Source organism: Microcebus murinus, chromosome 18 (genome assembly GCF_040939455.1).
Source record: "Microcebus murinus isolate Inina chromosome 18, M.murinus_Inina_mat1.0, whole genome shotgun sequence".
NCBI classification, from domain to species: Eukaryota; Metazoa; Chordata; class Mammalia; order Primates; family Cheirogaleidae; genus Microcebus; species Microcebus murinus.
The window spans coordinates 55922197-55940501 of NC_134121.1; the positions used below are offsets into that span (position 1 = coordinate 55922197).

At 42.2% G+C, this 18305-nt stretch overlaps 2 protein-coding genes across 6 annotated transcripts in view; one reads left to right on the forward strand and one right to left on the reverse strand.

The window, feature by feature from the left end:
• The window catches only part of VCF1 (VCP nuclear cofactor family member 1), a 17006-nt gene extending 10069 nt beyond the window's left edge, over window positions 1–6937 (reverse strand). The window contains exons 1-2 of one of the 3 annotated variants that reach the window (XM_012756169.3): window positions 6622–6937; window positions 1533–1550 (exon numbers count right to left, since the gene is read on the reverse strand). In XM_012756169.3, the coding sequence (XP_012611623.1) occupies window positions 1533–1550; window positions 6622–6842 (239 nt within the window). In that variant the 5' untranslated portion in view covers window positions 6843–6937. Of the gene's footprint in view, window positions 1–1532; window positions 1633–6621 lie in introns of all 3 variants that reach the window. The other 2 variants (XM_012756166.3, XM_012756168.3) reach the window with 2 other exon arrangements.
• Window positions 6938–7146: 209 nt separating this feature from the next.
• MTNAP1 (mitochondrial nucleoid associated protein 1) lies at window positions 7147–16130 on the forward strand. 3 transcript variants are annotated; one of them, XM_012756160.3, is made up of 6 exons: window positions 7147–7256; window positions 7788–7895; window positions 9350–10869; window positions 13426–13533; window positions 14350–14457; window positions 15978–16130. In XM_012756160.3, the coding sequence occupies exons 1-6, from the start codon at window positions 7156–7158 to the stop codon at window positions 15998–16000; spliced, it is 1968 nt and encodes a 655-aa protein (XP_012611614.2). In that variant the 5' UTR covers window positions 7147–7155; the 3' UTR covers window positions 16001–16130. The 3 variants fall into 3 exon arrangements, with proteins under 3 accessions (XP_012611614.2, XP_075850822.1, XP_012611617.2); XM_075994707.1 differs by lacking the exon at window positions 14350–14457; XM_012756163.3 differs by lacking the exon at window positions 13426–13533.
• The last annotated feature ends 2175 nt before the right edge of the window (window positions 16131–18305 follow it).

Consider the following 18305-nt stretch of genomic DNA (forward strand, 5'->3'; position numbering starts at 1 on the left):
AAACCCAATTACTGTTACACAGTTTTATGATTAGATGTTCATGACAGCCTCTAATATTAGATTTTTTTCTTTCATCCTTGAGATTCTCCAATTGTCATATTAAACAAAAGCTCAGCTATTTTTCTGTTAATCATTAGAAAAAGAAAAGTAAAAAAGCAAATAGGAAGATTATTAAAGGGAGAAAAAAAAGTCATAGAAACTAAAGTCTCCACACAGAAGGATTCATATCTGTACTTATTTCTTAATTGTTCCTGAATTCCTGTTCCCTAGTGAGAGTTCCTGACTTTTCCCCAGGGGGGCGGGGCATACTTTGGATTGCTAGTAAAGAAAGGCTGGATATAGGTCAAATCCTATTACCAGGAACTAATTGAAGTACAAATTATTTTTGTACTTCAGAATTCTTCAGTGTACAGAATTCTTCTGTGACTTATACACTAGGGTTTAGGAATCTTTGTCATTGAGGTGTTTCTGTTAGTGTGGCAACTGTTAAGGGTCAACATCTTTAGGTATGTAATTTAATAGCAGCATTGCTTTAATGCTGGTTCCCTCTCCCCACCATAGAGCAGCCTTCCAATTGCACAGAAAGCTTCTCCTCAGTGTGCATACGGAAGCACTCTTTCAGGGAGCCGAAAGTTATAAAAAACTTCAAGAGTGCTCCCTCTTCTCAACTCCCCTCCCCTTATCCACTGAAGGAACCCTTTTTAGAACATAATGAAAAGTAAAAACACTTCAAAAAGGGATTTGCAGGCCAGGCGTGGTGGCTCATGCCTATAATCCTAGCATTTTGGGATGCCAAAGCAGGAGGATTCTTTGAGTTCAGGAGTTCAAGACCAGCCTGAGCAAGAGGAAGACTCCCATCTCTACTAAAAAATAGAAAAAAAAATTAGAAGGGAAAATAAAAATAAAAACAAAATTAGCCAGGCATGGTGGCACACACCTGTAGTCCCAGCTACCTGGTAGGCTGAGGCAGAAAGATCGCTTGAGCCCATGAGTTTGAAGTTGCTGGGAGCTAGACTGACATCACAGCACTCTAGCCCGGGTAACACAGAGAGACTCTGTCTCTTGGGGACAAAAAGGTGGCGCGGGGGGTGGGGGTGGGGGTGGGGTTTGCATACACATGCATTATATATTCTGTGTTCTTAAAGTTTCTCTTAAAAGACATTTAAATGGAAACACCAAAACATGTTTACCTTAAGGACAATTCATGGTTTATACACTACCAGAAGGTAAGTTGGTTTCTGAAACATAAAACGGAGTTCAAAGATAGGCTTGGTCCATAAAACTTCTAATAAATATAAATTGTGTGTATGTGTATATTAATATGTACAGACAGGTACTGTTTTGCTGGGGAGAGGGTACACAGAATCCTCAAAGGTGCAATGACTCAAAAAAACAAAGGTTGAAACAACTGCAATCAAGTAAGAACACTTTCATTTACTCCTTAAATAAATTTCTTTTAATTACATGGCAAAAACTGGGTTATTTAGCTCAAGCAGTGAAAACAACAGAGACTATGTGACCACACTTCCTACCTCTGTGTCCCAGGAATCCTGAAAGACAGGGTTTCTACTACTCCTTTTGGTCTGCGGGGGAAGATGGTTGTCTTCTTCATTGCCATTCCTTCTCCTTTTCCTGAAATTAAATCACGAGGAAAAAAAAATCCAACAAGTGATCTTTTGGACACTTAAACTACAAACCATGACAACATACAAATTTGCCCTTTATCCTGAGAAAACATAATTTATCATATATATCCCAATAGATTAAAAAATTGGATGTATGCCATCACTAAGAGCAAAAATATAAGAGAGCAGCAGTAAGGTCAAGCTTAAATTAGTAAAACTCATTTCTGTAAAGAAGTTTGACAATTTTAAATGTCTGTTGGGAATGAAATAAGAACAGGAATAGGTTAATGACTGAGCTTTCAAACTCTACCTAATTAAGGTTTTCTTCTTTCTACATTCCCTGATATTACAATTCCAAGCTACCTAATTTTATTCTCTTCCATATGACATTTAAGATAAGAGTGGCTGCCTTTCACTATTTGCCCTCAAAGTTCTTATAAAATGTCTCTTGGTCATGTTAAACTGATTATTCTGGCTATACTAGCTAGTATTATAACAGTTACTTCACTAGGTTGTTACTGTGAGATTATAGCACAAGTTGATTAAACTTCAAGTTTAAAGAAAAACTGCACACCTTTCTTAGGCAAGTGTTCTCAAATATGCAAGGCAGACAAAATGTATATGCCCTGTACGTAAGAATTATGTGCTGTCAAAGAGATTTCTAAATCCCAGTTAGAACACAGAAATAAATTAAAGGAGGTATAATTTTAAGTCAGATTGCCTGGAACTGTACTGTCCAATATGGAAACCACTAGCCACATGTGGTTACTTTAAAATTAACTAAAATTCACAATCCAGTTCCTAGGTCATACTTGCCCCCTTTCCAGAGATCAGTGGCCACCTGTAGCTAGTGGCTGCTGCACTGACCAGCACAGACATAGGACATTCCCAACACTGCAGAAAGCCCTCCTGGGGCAGAGCTGGCTTGAGGTCCACATGTATAGGCAGCAGCATCTATTGAAATGAATATTCTTAAAGGTTCAAATTTCTATAGTTAAGAGACAAAAGGCTAGTGAGAGGAACAAACAGCTTTTGGAAAGTATTTCACTCTGGAAGATATAATATCTTCTTTACAATTACATGCTTTCTTTGTGAGTAGGGTGGCTTATTGTAGCATGTCTTTAACCCTTTGCACTTGGATGTCGAGTGTGGATAATGTCGAGTGGATAATGAGAAAAAAGCAAGAGAGTGCAAAGGGTTAATTCTAAAGGCTTCTTGAGTTGAAGTCTGATATTGAAGAAACTTTAAATTATCACCCCAGCTCAATTCCCTGTACTCTGCAACACTCTGAATACGTCAAACTTTATTAATGAGTATGGATTCCATCTAGGTTTGGAAGGATAAATAGTGAGTATGTTGTTCTGATAAAGCTTTAACCAACCTGCAGTGGGCTACACCATTTACCTCATTCTAAGACTCAGTTGTTTTTAATGTAACGTCATCATTTCTGCTCCCTAACTTTCTCCCAGGAAATCAGATCCTAACCTGAAGAACTTAGAGGTTAAAAACTAGATGGATACCAGGTTTTAATAACCATTAAATGGATGTGCTATCATCATAAATTTGAACCAAGATTGCACAACTCTTAGTGGTGGATAAAAATAAACAAATAAATATGAGAACCAAGAAACTGCTACTTTCACCAAATATGATCAGATAATTTGTGTGGGAGTGAGCTGCAGTGGCAAAGTGGGCAGCCAGTTGAAACCCAGGGAGAAACTCTGAACAGCAGCGCGTTAGTCCCCAAACTCTCCTTTTATCAGAGTGCCAACAGCTGACCGTGCTCTGGGCTGCTGACTCACTCTAACCAAACTCAGGAACCTGACCAAAATTTGCCGTTTCCTCATTTGTAATGAGGGATATATCTTTCCAGTGACACGAATATGAACGTCAAAGAGGCTGCAAGGCAGAAAGTGTAAGAACAACTAGGATGAGAAAGTTATGTGAAATATCCCTGCTTCATAATGAGTTGATTCTCAAAGTACCACAGTTATTTCTTTGGCATTTTGGTGGCTCTCGTCTTTGGATGATATTGGATTCTTCATTCTCCTTTTCCTAAGCTCTTAGCAGATTCCATCCTTGAAACATTCTTCTTTCAACAATATTGGCAATAATTGGCAAGATTACTGCTTTAAGCTCATCTCTATCAGTACAATCAGTCAGATTATAGCTTTTGGAGTTAATGCCATAGACCAGGTTATAATTTTAGCAGGCACTCTATAATTGACAATACTCTCCCCTAGTCTCCTAGGTACAGATGATAGTTTCGCATGGGTTACTTCTAAAGATGGTTGATTCCATCCATCACCCTTCATCATTTCATTTCTCTCCAAACTTCCTGTCGTCTCCTAGAGGCTGAGCATAGAAATAATCTTAAGAGTATGGGGATTAGTGGTTTTCAAACTTTTTAAAAAAGGTAACAGAACTCTTTCTTCTTACCAGAGGAAAAAACCCTCAATATGTAAGGGATAAATAATCTGTTAAAGTAGGCACTCTCTCACCACACACCCACCTCTCTATGGTCATCCGGTCTACTGTGGAACAGTGTGAAAAACCACCATCTTAGACCAACCCCGCATCTTAAACTTGAGAAAACAGATCCAGAGACATGAACTGACTTGGAGACAGTAAGATAGCTGGAGCTGGCTGAGGTGGTCCATTATACTCCAGGAAACACAGGATGAGGAGAAATGTAGGCAAGAAAAGCCTGTCTAAATCAAATGATTTTCTTTAGAGTTAAAGAAACTGGCCAGGCGTGGGGCTCATGCCTGTAATCCTAGCACTTTGGGAGGCTGAGGCGGGTGGATTAGGTGGGTGGATCGGGCAGGTGGATTGCTCAAGGTCAGGAGTTCGAAACTAGCCTGAGCAAGAGAGAGACCCCATCTCTACTATAAATAGAAAGAAATTAATTGGCCAACTAATATATATAGAAAAATTATCCGGGCATGGTGGTGCATGCCTGTAGTTCCAGCTACTTGGAGGCTGAGGCAGAAGGACTGCTTGAGCCCAGGAATTTGAGGTTGCTGTGAGCTAGGCTCACACCACGGCACTCACTCTTGCCTGGGCAACAAAGTGAGACTCTGTCTCAAAAAAAAAAAGAAATTACCAGTATAAACATATTGAGATTATCTGTATACTACATAAAAGGAATCTAATACTGGTATAAAAACATTCAGATTACTTGTGTACAGTATTGGATAAAAGAAACTTTTTCTGTAGAAAATATTTAGACTTTTCCAGATATGTGAGACAACCCAAGAGGATATCAGAATTATAAACTGAGTTTGGGAATGAAAAAAACGGCAGAAAAAGCTTGTTCCTAATTCCGATGGCACGTCTGTAATTGGGCCCCTAAGTTCAAATTGAGTCCACTCTTCTTTTCTATACAAGTAGAGGCTTTATGCCCCACTTGCTACATGACCCAAATCAATCCAATGCAGCAGTTTTTCAGGAGTCCTAGGTTTTCACTATGGGACCAAATAATCGCAGGATGCTTTTGAGAGCCTCAATCCCGTGAAGTGACTGTTTCATGGAAGGGTCCTTGTGAAAAGATTGTTGGTTACATTCAGAGCCAGTGAAGACTGTTTTATTTTTTTATTTTTATTTATTTACTTATTTAGAGACAGAGTCTCACTTTGTTGCCCAGGCCAGAGTGCTGTGGTGTCAGCTTAGCTCATAGGCACCTCCAACTCCTGGGCTCAAGCGATCCTCCTCCTGCCTCATCCTCCCAAGTAGCTGGGACTACAGGCATGCACCACCATGCCTGGCTAATTTTTTTTTATATTTTTTTAGTTGGCCAATTAATTTCTTTCTATTTTTAGTAGAGAAAGGGTCTTGCTCTTGCTCAGGCTGATTTCGAACTCCTTACCTTAAGTGATCCTCCCACCTCGGCCTCCCAGAATGCTAGGATTACAGGCGTGAGCCACTACACCCCCGGCCCTTAAAACTTTGAAAGATCCAGCTTAACCTACCAAGGTAATCCTATGATACATCGTATTCACGTAAGCCTGAGACCACTATGGAATAAAGGAAAGAGTAGTGAACCTAATTCAGGCTCAGGTAAACCAAATGATCTCTGTAAATCTTGTTTCCTCATCAGAAAAATGAAATCTTGGTGATCTACAGATTTTTTCACTTCAAGCTCCATGATAAAGTATTTTTAAATTTGAAATAAAGTTCATCCTCTTCTTTCTGGTGCAACCCATCCTGACTATCCCTTCTCCACCTCTTTGCGGGGAGGGGGGGCAGGAAAAAACCCCAGCTTGGTCCAGACTCAACTCAATACATGGCAACCATAAAACACCTAAATTAGGCCAGGTTCAACTGGGAAGGTAGCAAGTGCATCGAGATATAAAATCCTACCTCCCACCTTCCGAGTCAAACGGTTTCACATCTAAACAGTTTAGAATTCTACCTGTTCTTAATGCTACAGCCCGGAGAGGATCCAAACCCACCTTCCTCATCTGCCTCTGTGTTCACAACCGTCCAGGGCACAGGTTCCTCCGTAAAACCTAAGCATTCCCTGCTGCGGGGTTAAGCCCAACCCTTCTTTCTGACCTTGGGGAGGCGGCAACTCCCGGCCCCGAGTCCTCACAGAAGCCTTAGGGGGGCTCCCTCCCCAAGATCAGACATTGCTCCCATCCCCCCCCCCCGCCCTCCTAAATTTAGGACAGTGAAGCTTTAGGGCCACCGTCCCTCTTCCAGAACCAACCACACTTCATTCCAAACAGGAAAAGATAGAAAGGGGGAAAAAAAAAAAAGATGGAGGGACGGGGGCGGGAGACCCAGACCCTTGAGTCACCCCTCCAGCCACCTACAGGGACCAGATACCGATCACTCGCGCGTCCCTCGCCCTCCTCCCCCGGACCGCGGAGCACCCCAGATGGAGCCCCGCAGGGTCCACGCTCGCTCCGACCCCGCTTCGCGCGCCCCCTCGGCTCCGTCCCCCAGACCCTGAGGCGAGGGGCTAGAAAGGAATGGGTCCCTTCTCTCTCACCTGGGGCGGAGGCGCTCGCTCATGGCAGCTGGCGGAGGGGAGCGACGCGGCGCCGCTCCGCGAGAAGAGGGAATAGAGGGGGCTGCGTCCCGCCGGCCGCCACGCCCACCCCTTCGGGCCTTGGCTCTAGCCGCCGCTCTGGTGGACGCAGCCGGCGGTAAGTACCCCTCGGTAGGACCCGTACCACTGCTACTTCCGGCGTCCCCTCCGCGCCCCCCCATGTCGCAGCCGCCGTGGTACCGCCCTCTCGCGGCTGCGCAGTGGCCGAGCCGCGCCGACCGGTAACCCCGCCCACGGGAAGAGGGGGGCTGGGAGGGGGAGGAGCGACTGGGAGCTTCTGGGAGAGAGGACCTCCTTGGGGGTGGCCCGGGATTTCGCCTGCTCACAGCCAAAGAGGCGGGCACGGTATAAAAATCAAGCCAGATGTAAAATCGATTCAATTAGGTCATAATAATATTATACAAGTATTTGGGTTAAAGCTCTGTGAGGTAATAATTTTTTAAAATAGGCGCGAGCCGTCAGGCAGTGGCGCAGATGGCCTGCCGCGGGTCCCGGGCCCGGGGGTTGGGTGGGCGCTCGTGGGGCGACCTGGTGGGCTTGTCACTCGGGCTTCCCGGCCGTTCGGGTCTTCCGAGGTGAGGTGGCTTCTCAGCGGCGAGTCTCGGAGGGCGGGGGTGTTTCCTACGGCTGCGGTTCTGAGCCCGGGGGAGACTGTCCTGAGGCGAGAGGGGAGCGGACCGGGAGCCGGGGCCAGGCGGGGGGGCTTCCCGGAGCCGCAGGGTGAACCCCTTGCCCCTCCGTGAGGCTGCGGGGAAGCTGGCCTCCCACCCGGCAGCTGCCCGGCGGTCCCCGCCCACCTGGCTGCAAGCAGGTGGACTGCTAGGTTTCAGCCAAAGGAGGGGAGGGCAGGCCAGGTAACGCACTGGGAGGAGCACGAGCCGGCTGGAGAGCGCGCCGGAGGTGAGGGCGAAGGTGAACATAAACCGTGAGGTCCGCCTGTGCGCGGAAGGCTGGTGAAGTCTTAACTCGCTGCTTTCCGGAATATCCTAGGGGGAAGCTGCCGAGCAGATAATCCAGTTACTGGCATGTGTATTTGGTTCACTAGTATGCCACATTTACTCACTGAGCGTGCCGTCGAGTTACCTCTCTGCTCGTGTGTTACACAGGCTGACGCTGAAGTTTATTCTGCCAAACTCGGGAACCGTGATCGGGAAGCAAGCATGGGGATCCAGGAGAAACAACTGCAAAATTAATATCCTCCTGGAGGAGCTCGGGTAAGAAAACAGGCACCCACACTGAGACATTACCGTGTAAATGTACAGAGATCCTTCCAGTAGGATTAAGTGTGTGAGATGGAGTACTATAGAGGCAGAAACGTCTGACAGATCTCAAGTCCTTTTAAAAGTCACTGGCCGAAGGCCCATGCACTGGCTTCATTTGTGTATTTTTGTGAGTGAACGGTCCATAACTTTCATCATATTCTCAGTGTGTACTCCAAAGTAAGAATAAGTACTGTAGTCTGTTGGCAGAAAACAGTTTTGTTTTGCATGACTTCATGCAAAATAAAGTAGGTTGGTTGCTTTGATAAATGGATTGGCCAAGATTATGTCTACTTATTTTGTAAATGGTTTTGAAGTTTGGTTTTTCATCTGTTATTCGTCAGAAGATATTCTCAGTCATAATATTGGATGATAATATTTGCACGTTTATGTCTAGAGAAAATTCGTTCAACAAATATTGTATGCCAGGCTGTGTGCTAGATTCTGAGAATGCAGCTGTACACAGGATAAATATATTCTCTGCCCTCTGAAACTTTATAGAAACAATATGAAATATAAAAAAGGAAACAACTTCCAACTGAGCTTTGAAATTAAACATTTTCTTTTCCTTCATTTAGAGAATAACAAAGAAATACGAATGATACATGGTATAAATGTTTTAAAATTTTCCCATATGGTGTATATTTAACAAAGATGTCAAACAAATTTGCCAGTAATCCATTGTATTACAAACCATACATGAAAACTTGTTGCCATGTCCCCTCCTTTTATTTATTTGTGCATTACACATAACATTTTATATGTGTGTATGTTATATGTGTGCATATTACTAATTTGTTGAATGTTAGTAGAGCTTCATTTCTCATGCTTATGTTGTGAAAGTTCTAAAATTTTCTTCTTGCACCCCAGTGGATCTTTCTATATCATTTTGGAAACCTCTGCTCTAAAGAGTAACCTTTGGATCCTGGCCTGAGTTTTTTCTTCTTTGCTATACTGTCCTTGAATGATGTGTTTGAAGGTTTTTACATAATTTCTTTATATTAATGTGATATCTAGTTGAGTTGCTATAACCTTAAATAGCAAACATTTTATTCTGACTGGTATTCTGGGCATCTTTTCCTTTGGCTGTTTATTAGACATGAGTCTTTGGCCTTGTTTGCCTCCTTGTTGGGGATGTTGCAAAATCTCTTTGTCTTTTGTATTGATGGATTCCTAGCAGACTTTCAAAAATGTTAACTACTAAGCATAAATAGAGCCAGAAATATTTATCTTAAAACCAAACTGTATCTCTAATTTTCCACTCCCGTAAGAAAAAGAATGGATGAAAACAATTTTTTTTTAAGTTTCCTTTAACTTGTTCCAAATTAATTTAAAAGACATGACCAATAAAATATTCGTCTTTACTCTGCAAACTATGTGCCCCTCAAAATCTCACATTTACCTTTCAGGAAGAGGATGAGTGATATTCCACCTGGAATGGAATTGTGTCCTTATTGTAAGAAGCCATTTAAACGATTAAAATCCCACTTGCCACACTGTAAGATGATAGGACCAACCATACCTGCTGATAGAAAGGTTTATCAGTCCAAGCCAGGTACACTCCCACGTGCTAAAAAAATGAAAGAACCAATCAAAGATTTAATGAAAGCTAAAGGGAGAGAGTTAGAGACAGAGAGTGAGGAAAAAAATACTAAGTTGATAATGGACAAACCAGAATGGACAATTAAGTCCTTTCCACTACCACCTGTTAGTTTGGAAAGAGCTAGTACTACAGAGGCAGATAAACAAATCAAGAATCAAATTCAGCTCTCTTGCAAAACATTAAAAAAATCTGAACCAAAGACTGCTTTCCAAGGAGAGACCAAGGCTCAGTTTTATGCATCAGAGAACACCTCTCCTAAAAGAGAACTTGCCAAAGATTTGCCTAAATCAGTGGAAAGCAGGTGTAATCCTTCAAAAACTGAAGTATCTTTACTGGTTGGCTCAATGGAACCTTCTTTATCAAATGAAGATAGAAAATATTCCTCAGCGATACCTAATGATGTACAAACCACATCTGCTGATCTAAAATTGGATAAAATTAATCCCCAAAGACAGGAGCTTCTAGTAAAATTACTAGATGTGCCTATTGGTGACTGTTATAGTTCTCCAAAGAACCTCAGTGATGGAGTTAAAAGAGTACAAACATCATTGTCGAGCGATGAGAGAAATTCCAAAGGCAGGGATCATCTCTCAGGAGCCTCTACTGATGTTAGAGACAGTGAGACTCAGGAAAAAGACATAGAATCACTAATTTTAAGCCTTAAAATTAGCTCATCAGGTAAAATCCGAGTCATGGAGAACCAAGAAAAAGGACTTAGCCTTGGAGTAGAGGTGTGTGGGAGCAAAGGAAATGCAGAGAAAAGTGTGTCTGTGACAGAAATGCAGGAATGGACTGCCCTCAGCAATGGCTCTGAGAACTTCAAAACTGATGATTCAGCCACAGAGAAGAAATCTCAAGATGAAGGACATTTAAATTTGTGCATTCCAAGGGAGACAGCTGACAATGAATTTTTTTCTGTATCACACTCAAGTAGTCAAAGTCTTGCCTCTCTGGCTACAAAATTTCTCCAAGAAGAAAAAGCAGAAGCCTGCAGTCATAATGGAGTCCCTGATGTAAAGGCCTTATTGGAAAGTAAGGGACAAGTTTCTCTGGAGCCCAAATCTGGCTGTCAGTTTCAAGCATTGCCTGCTGGATGTCAGCAACCTCTACATTCAGCCCTGCATCACACTTCTAAGAGCCTCTTCATCAATCATGTTGCAGCTACTGAGAGAAAGACCCTTCCCAGCTCCATGGGGATGGAGTGGTTTCCAGAGCTCTATCCTGGTTATCTTGGACTAGGAGTGTTGCCAGGGAAACCTCAGGGTTGGCATGAAGTGGCCCAGAAATCACAGCTCATCAGTCCGCAGGGGGGAAGACTCTCACAAGGTAAACAAGTTCATTTTCAAGGGCCACCTACCCCATCCAGAATGCTCTGTACTTTTTGAATTTTTAGGGGCTTGAAAATAATATTTTCACTCATTTAGCTTATTTTTACCTAAACATTCCAGTGCACTGCACTTACAGTTGTTCTGAAAACATTACTTGGCTCCAGGCATCAGTAGTGGTGGTTTATCACTCTCCCTTTCCATCCACCAGGAAGGCGCTAGGGCAGGCTGGCAGTATCGATAGGAGTTGATTTTCTACATTGGGAAGAAGCATGGCAGTAGAAATTAGGTGGGTATTCAAGCTGACATAAAGACTCAGAATTCACCTAAATAGAACAAATACTGTGTTCAAAATTCAGTCATTACCAAGTTGTATAGGAAATGGGTTCCAGGTTTGTAGTCAAATGCAACATCTAGGAATTTAAAGTAGCAAAGAAGGTATAAGCAGAAGCTATTTTTGGAGTTGGTGGTAGGATGCAGTTAAAATTGGCCAGGTAAGGGCAGACAAGGCAGATAGAGGGACGTGGAAGCTCAGGAGATGAACCAGTGAAGATCAAGGACCAGGAATAGAGGATGTGGCAAGAAAGGTTTAGAAGTCTGGGCAATAGAAAAAGTAAGTCACGGAGATTAGGACTCAAGAATAGAACCAGAGATTGAACCTTAGATGCAGGAGATGAGGTAAGAAAGACCTGGGAGAAAGGAGTAGACATTGAAACTGATATTGATTATGAATCAGTCTCTTCCAAAGCCTCCTAGATGCTCCTTGCCAATGGCTATAATAAGTTAATAAGGGTAGGTCAGGACCCAAATAAGAATCAGGAAGTTCCTGACATTCATTTCAGGTGTCTGTGGTTTTCTTTGCTGAATCTCATCTTTAGTTTTTGGACTGCCTCTCTAGTTAAAATACATAATTTTCTGCACAAGCTTTGGATACTTTTTTAAAAGGTATTCTAGGGGCACAGTTAGTGTAAAGTTGCATGCATCTCTCTTGTGTAGGGTCATTCCAGGTTTATTTTGACAGAAGACCTATAACATCAGAATGGGTTTGCACCTGAAAAACTGGTATCATCTCTTCCTAAAGAGGGAGAGTTTTTCCCTCTCTGGTATATTTTGCAGGTGGTCACATACTGACTAAACTCATATTTGTCTGGTCCCAAAATCATTTCCTTTTGTATTGTAATTATCCCTTTCTTACGGTTTTCAACATGGACATGTATGAAGAGCATTGCTAGCCAAAGCTACATTTTCTTCAGCTACCTCGGTAGGTACAGTTTTTCTATAAACAGGCCTATCATTTAGACCTTTTTGTACAAAATTGTAGTCTCAAGGTCAAGCCCTTTCTCCATATTAAATACAGACTTAATTATATTAACATTTGTGTTGCTTTGTGGTTTTCAAAGTGCTTTCATCTGTATTTTCTTATTTTGGCCACACAACTCTCGAGAGGTGGGCAGAGTGATTTTATCTCTTATTTTGCAGATGATGAAACAAACAGGCATAGAGAAGATAAGTGATTTGTCCAAGGTCATGTTGCCAATAAAGAGTTGCAAGTAGAACCTAGTCTCCTGGGGGCGAGTTTAATCCTTTCCACTAATAGTGTCTTGCAGTCAAGTTTGGCTGAATCTATAGCTGGAAGTCAGTAGGTTCCACTGACTAGAGAAGGCAGACAAGGTCAAGGAGCCACACAGTTCCTGACATTGCGGAGAACGTGGTTGTACAGTCGCAGTTTTCAGAAGGTTGTTTCTTCCCAGTTTTTCCTTAATTTTTTTTCCAAGATGAACAGGTTTTATGTCATGCTTTGTTTTTTAAGAGACGCACCTTGCAAGAGAATTATCTTCTGTGTAATTTCTTGGAAGCCAACCTAGTTCCTTTCGTTGTTATTTAATATAATGATCATTTACATCCACAGCAACTTTTACCACACCTGCTAAACCTGTCATCAATTTTTGTTTAATTTATCCTTTATCCTGACAGAGCAGACCAAGACCACAAACCTATCAGTAGTAGAGATTGCCTGCTTGTCATTAAATACAGAGAAAAACAGGTGGAAGGAAAATGTGAATAAGTAACACAAGTCCTCTTTTCTGTTTCTACTTAAGTTATTTGTATACTGAACATAAATAAGAAATGTTTGCTGGCCAGTAATAGGACTAGGTGATAGAACAGGCATATTGACTATAGATAGTAGCAACAAGTTGCAGTGGTTTATTTATAATAGTGGAAAGTCATACTTTTTTCTAAAATGTTTAGCGGATGATAGGAGATGTAAATGATTTATGAAACAAGTGCATATGAATCATCTGGGCACCGTATTCATCAGACTGAAAATAAGAATAGGTCCTGATTGCCGGGGCCCCTTGCCTTTTGAAAAAACTTTTTTTGACCTGGAATAGGTTTGACTTTTAACACTTAGCTGCAATCCAGTGCAGAGATTACCAATGCACCTATTTGGAATATGCTTTTCCTGAGACCTAGCCCTGGGAACTTTGGCTCTGAATGTTGGGGAAGGGGATGAGTTTAGATGAACTGTCACAGTGACTTCTGTTTGGAACCGTAGTTCCTTTGTTGGAAAGAAGTTCGACTGATATAAGGAGTTTGGAACCCCCGACCAGGCTTACAACCTCCAACTTCTCTCTAATGAGGCTTTTGGAAGCTGTACGAAAAGGTGAGGCTGGAGTTACTGATTGTTGGTTTCTGTTGCTGGTTCCAGACATTTGGAGAAGTTTCTCTTTCTTCAGGCTATTATAACAAAGCTGAGGAAAAGAGAAAAAAAAAAAGTTTGTTGTCTTCCTAGTCTTGTGTTTGTCTGTTTTCATTTTGGATTTTGATGTAATTGAAAGCACCAAAGCTAATTTAATAGCAGCTTCCACTTACTGAACAACTTTTTTTCCCTAAAGAGACATAGTATCTTACTCTCTTGCCCAGCTAGAAAGCAGTGACCCAGTCATAGCTCACTGCAGCCTCGAATTCCTGGGCTCATGCAATTCTCAGCCTCCTGAGCAGCTGGCACTACAGGCACCCACCACCATGTCCGGCTAATGATTAAATTTTTTGTAGAAATGGGGTCTCACTGTGTTGCCCAGGCTGGTCTCAAACTGCTGGCTTCAAGGGATCCTCCCACCTCGGCCTCACACAGTGCTGGGATTACAGGCGTGAGCCACTGCACCCAGCCCAGCGGCCTGTCTTTCCCTTGCCCACATTGATCGTGCCTCCTGTAGCCAGGAAGATGCTATACTTCAAGTTAACCAATTATATTAGTCTCCTCCCATTAATGATTTTAACCAAACTTCCCAAAAGTAGAGTTACTACTTTGAATTTAACCTTTTTATCTGTTTAAAATATGTGTATGTATATGTATGTGTGTAAATTCTCTGAATTATAATCCCATGGCCCAGCTTAACTGGGAAAACTTGAATAACTCCCAGATACCAGCCCTACTTCCAGTGCACTGTAACTTTTGGCCCTGTTTCCTTCTGCACAGGCTGGCTCAGGTGCAACACCACCATAAAGAAGAGTGGAGTCGGCAGCATCACCATGCTCTTCACAGGGTACTTCATCCTGTGTTGTAGCTGGAGTTTCAGGCATCTGAGTAAGCCTTTCTGTATTTTTAGCCACATTTTAAGTCACGTCCCATTATAGGGATCTCCAAGGGATTCTTAGAATTGCTTCTCCTATTACAGTTTTGCAGTATCTTACGTGCCCTAGTGAATGAGTTATTGCCTGGGAGCTCTCTAGTTTTTTTTTTATTAGAGGTTTGGTTATTATGGCCTTTATAAGATTTGACTAGAATTGATTTGCATAATTGCCCTTGTCCTTCATTTAGTGTTGTCACTGATCTGGTGGTCTTGTTTTTTTCACCCTTAAGCTGTTTCCCTTCTAGGAGGGAAGGTGCTGTCCTTGGTGCCTAAGAAATCCTTTTTAGCATTGAAACCAAACAGCTTTAATACTGCAAAGGAGAGGAGAAGGAATAGAACACAGCTGTCACTCATCAATGTGTCTAAGACATACAGCTGTCTTAGTTAATCTACTTGGAGCATTTAAAAGCAAACACCCGTCTAGTTAGGAGTTCTGGCTTATACCGAGTCCTAACCAGAAGGAAAATGCCTGAATTTCATTTCTCTTTTAATTCAAGATAGCTTTGTTCATTTTTTTAAGTACTGTGTTGTAAATATCTATCTTTATAGTTAAAAAGAAAAACATAAGAGGATATTCAAAAAGTCCAGTGTTTTTCCACAATTAAAAAAAACAAGCCCACTTTCAGTGTGAAAGTACTAGAAAAGTGAATAGTAAAGGCCAATAGGCCGGGCAGGTGGGGGTGGCTCACGCCTATAATCCTAACACTCTGGGAGGTCGAGGCAGGAGGATCACTTGAGGTCAGGAGTTCGAGACCAGCCTCAGCAAGAGCAAGACCCTGTCTCTACTAAAAATAGAAAAAAATTGGCCATTGTGGAACATTCCTGTAGTCCCAGCTACTTGGGAGGCTGAGGCAGGAGAATCACTTGAGCTCAGGAATTCAAGGTCGCTGTAAGGTAGGCTGAGACCACTGCACTCTAGCCCAGGTGAAAGAGCGAGACTCCATCTCTAAATAAATAAGTGCCAATATAATTCACACACTGAATAATAAGATGTCTTTAGAAAACAATCTAGATTTGACACTCATTGGATTTGTTTGAATACTCAGTGTGTAGTGAGTAGGAGGGCAGGTGGAAGAGCAGGATGGGGCTGCAGCACTCGTGTATACTGGCTGGGGTGGCCTTGCTGCCATGCCTGAGAAAAGGGAAGGCCTCTCTAATCATCCTGCATAAATGGAGAGGCCCAAAACCAAGAGTCATTTCTCCCACGAAAAAGAAGGGCTTTCCTTAAAGCTTTACCAGTCTGAAAGGGATCCTTTAGTTGATACCTGATATTAGTAGGTAGATATTAGATGTGGTATTTTTCACATCTCTAAATTGAGACTGGAAAAAGTGAAGCAGAAATTGCTTGTGCCTAAGACTATTTCTCAATTTATCAAACAAAAACAAAACGGAATGATTTGTGGAGGCAAGAGATAGAAACAGTGGATAGAAGTGGCTTCCTGGGTCCTTACCCTTAATCTCTGTTTATCCAAAGAGCTGCAACGCTGGCGCAAGTAGCGTTCGCCTGGACGTCACTAAGAAACTGCAAGACACGTACGATGGAGACGGCTGCAATACATATTTAACAACTTCAAATTGTATTAGAGAGAGGGAGTGAAAAGAATAAAATTATTGGAATCTAAAATAATTATATAGGAAGTAAATTTTTTATTAATATGGACAGATCTGGTTCTTGTCTAGATGCTTTTGGCTTGCTGTCAAAAGTGAGAGTTATTGAAAAAACCAGATTTGTTTAATCATATAAAGTTGTTATTCGGGGAGACATGAAGTTATTCAAGGAGATGTGAAGATGACAGGGTTCGTTAAAGTTAAGAAGCTGTTTCTCATTTTTCAGTAAAAACCAATATCTCACTTTTAAATCATTCTCCCTAAAATTGTTCTCTAAACGTTGGTGTTTTACCAGTCGTCTGTAAGAGACACTAGACTATGCATATAGTGCTGTATCTGAATTGGCAAAAAATGAGCCTGCATCCAGCCCTTCCCCTAGGGAATGATCAGGCTCTTTGGGGCCCTCTAGCAGATCGTATTGGTGTGAGGAACACAAGAGCAAAGCGTGGGCACCCGAGTTGCAGGTGAGCCTACAGAAAACCCCTGCAGATACTCCTCACAAGCATTTTTTAAGCTGATTAAAATAAATGGCACACTCAATAGAATGTTAAAACGCCTTTTATGCATCTTAAGTGAGTGTAATAGTGAACAGATGGTTTCTGTTTGTCAACTCTTCCTGGAAACTTCAGAATCCCACCTCTGTCCCTTCTCAGGAATTTCCATGAATTACTGAATTAGTTAGGATTATTTTGGGCTGGTGAATTTTCTGTGTCTCTTCACCCCATCAGAATAAGAATATTCAGTGTCTCTCTGATTCTTTTTGGCCCCTAGAGAGTGACGTGGATGCTTCCAGATAGAACAAGCTTCGAGGAAATGGAACCTAGGCAGTGTAGATGGATAAGTGTTCCTCCATCTCCCTTTCCAACACGGGGTTGATTATATCACACACACTTCCTTCTCAGCTTTGCTCATGATCTCCTCATGCCAAAATACATGAGGTCATTGCCTCTTATGTCCCAGCTCCTTCAAAACTACAGGGAAGCTGGTGTGCTATTCAAAGGCCAGTGTGTATTTACTTACACATTGCTTCCTTCTCTCCCCAAAACTTGAATGCTGGATCTACTGCTTTATCTCCCTTTCCTATTTCTATCCCTATTCTCTCCTATTCCCAATCCCTTGCCTGGGATTAATTCTGCAACAAATTCTCAGGGTTAAGGAAAGGTATTTGGCTGTATACCCATGTCTACTAGAATTCTCTGTGAGGAAAACATCATGGTTGAGGGGAAAAGTTCTACATCTAGTTATTTTAGCTTAATATTAATATGAACTTCATTGGGACCCCAAAATAGTCTCTCCTTTTGAAAGAGCTTCATGCCCGTTCACCGTAATGCCTTTTAAGAGAGACACTTAGGGATTCTCTCCTCACCTCCTCATTTGTTCTTACTCAAGATCGGGAACTCTCAGGGGGAGAAGGTAGACGAGAGCGACCTCTCAACAGTGTCCTCTTTCCCGTTCCCCTTGAGCAGCTGTCAGCAGACTAACCACGGCCCACAGGCCACATCCAGCCCACTGCCCCTGTTTTTGTAAATACGGTCCCATTGGAACACAGCCCTGCTCATTCAGTTAGGTGCTGCCAGTGGCTGTTTCGTGCAAAGTTGAATAGTTGCAGCAGAAACCATATGCCCCAAAAGCTGAAAATATTTACTATCTGGCCCTTTACAGAAAAATTGTGCCGACCCCTGCCCTAGAGGAATGCGGCACCTCTGTGTGTTGGCGTGGTGAAGACAGCTGGGGACCGCTGCTCTAAAGTACTTTTGGATTAGGAGGCACATTTAAGTGAAAGAAGCCTTTCTTGACGTGTCTCCAGTACCTCAGTGCCGTGTTGTCCCCCGAACTGCCCATAAGTACAGTGGTAGCACAAAGGAGTAGCTTGTCACCCCCAAGATGTTTTATCAAGAACATTTATATCACTACTGTAAATAAGCTGGTATCGTTTGTCAGAATCAGAGTGCCAAAAACACAAAGACATTTAACTTAATCACAACATTTTACATCCCTGAAAATAAGTTCCTTAATAAGAAAAAATATGATCTATTAGTCCTAAAGGGATATCTGCCTCATAGTGCCAAGTTTAGGACAAAGGTGAGATCCTATAGTAATAGGAAAAGGGCTTTTTGTTTGACATTGGTTGGTGCCAAGAATTCCTACTCCCTTATCTCATTGCTGCTGTCTGCATGGGGAACATAATTGAAGA

Excerpts from the sequence above, each read along its gene's own strand:
- MTNAP1 (XM_012756160.3), top strand. The coding sequence starts at position 7,156 with ATGGCCTGCCGCGGGTCCCGGGCCCGGGGGTTGGGTGGGCGCTCGTGG. Across the intron at positions 7,896-9,349 it reads ATCCTCCTGGAGGAGCTCGG|GAAGAGGATGAGTGATATTC; the intron begins GTAAGAAAACAG and ends TTTACCTTTCAG. Across the intron at positions 10,870-13,425 it reads GGGGGGAAGACTCTCACAAG|TTCCTTTGTTGGAAAGAAGT; the intron begins GTAAACAAGTTC and ends TTGGAACCGTAG.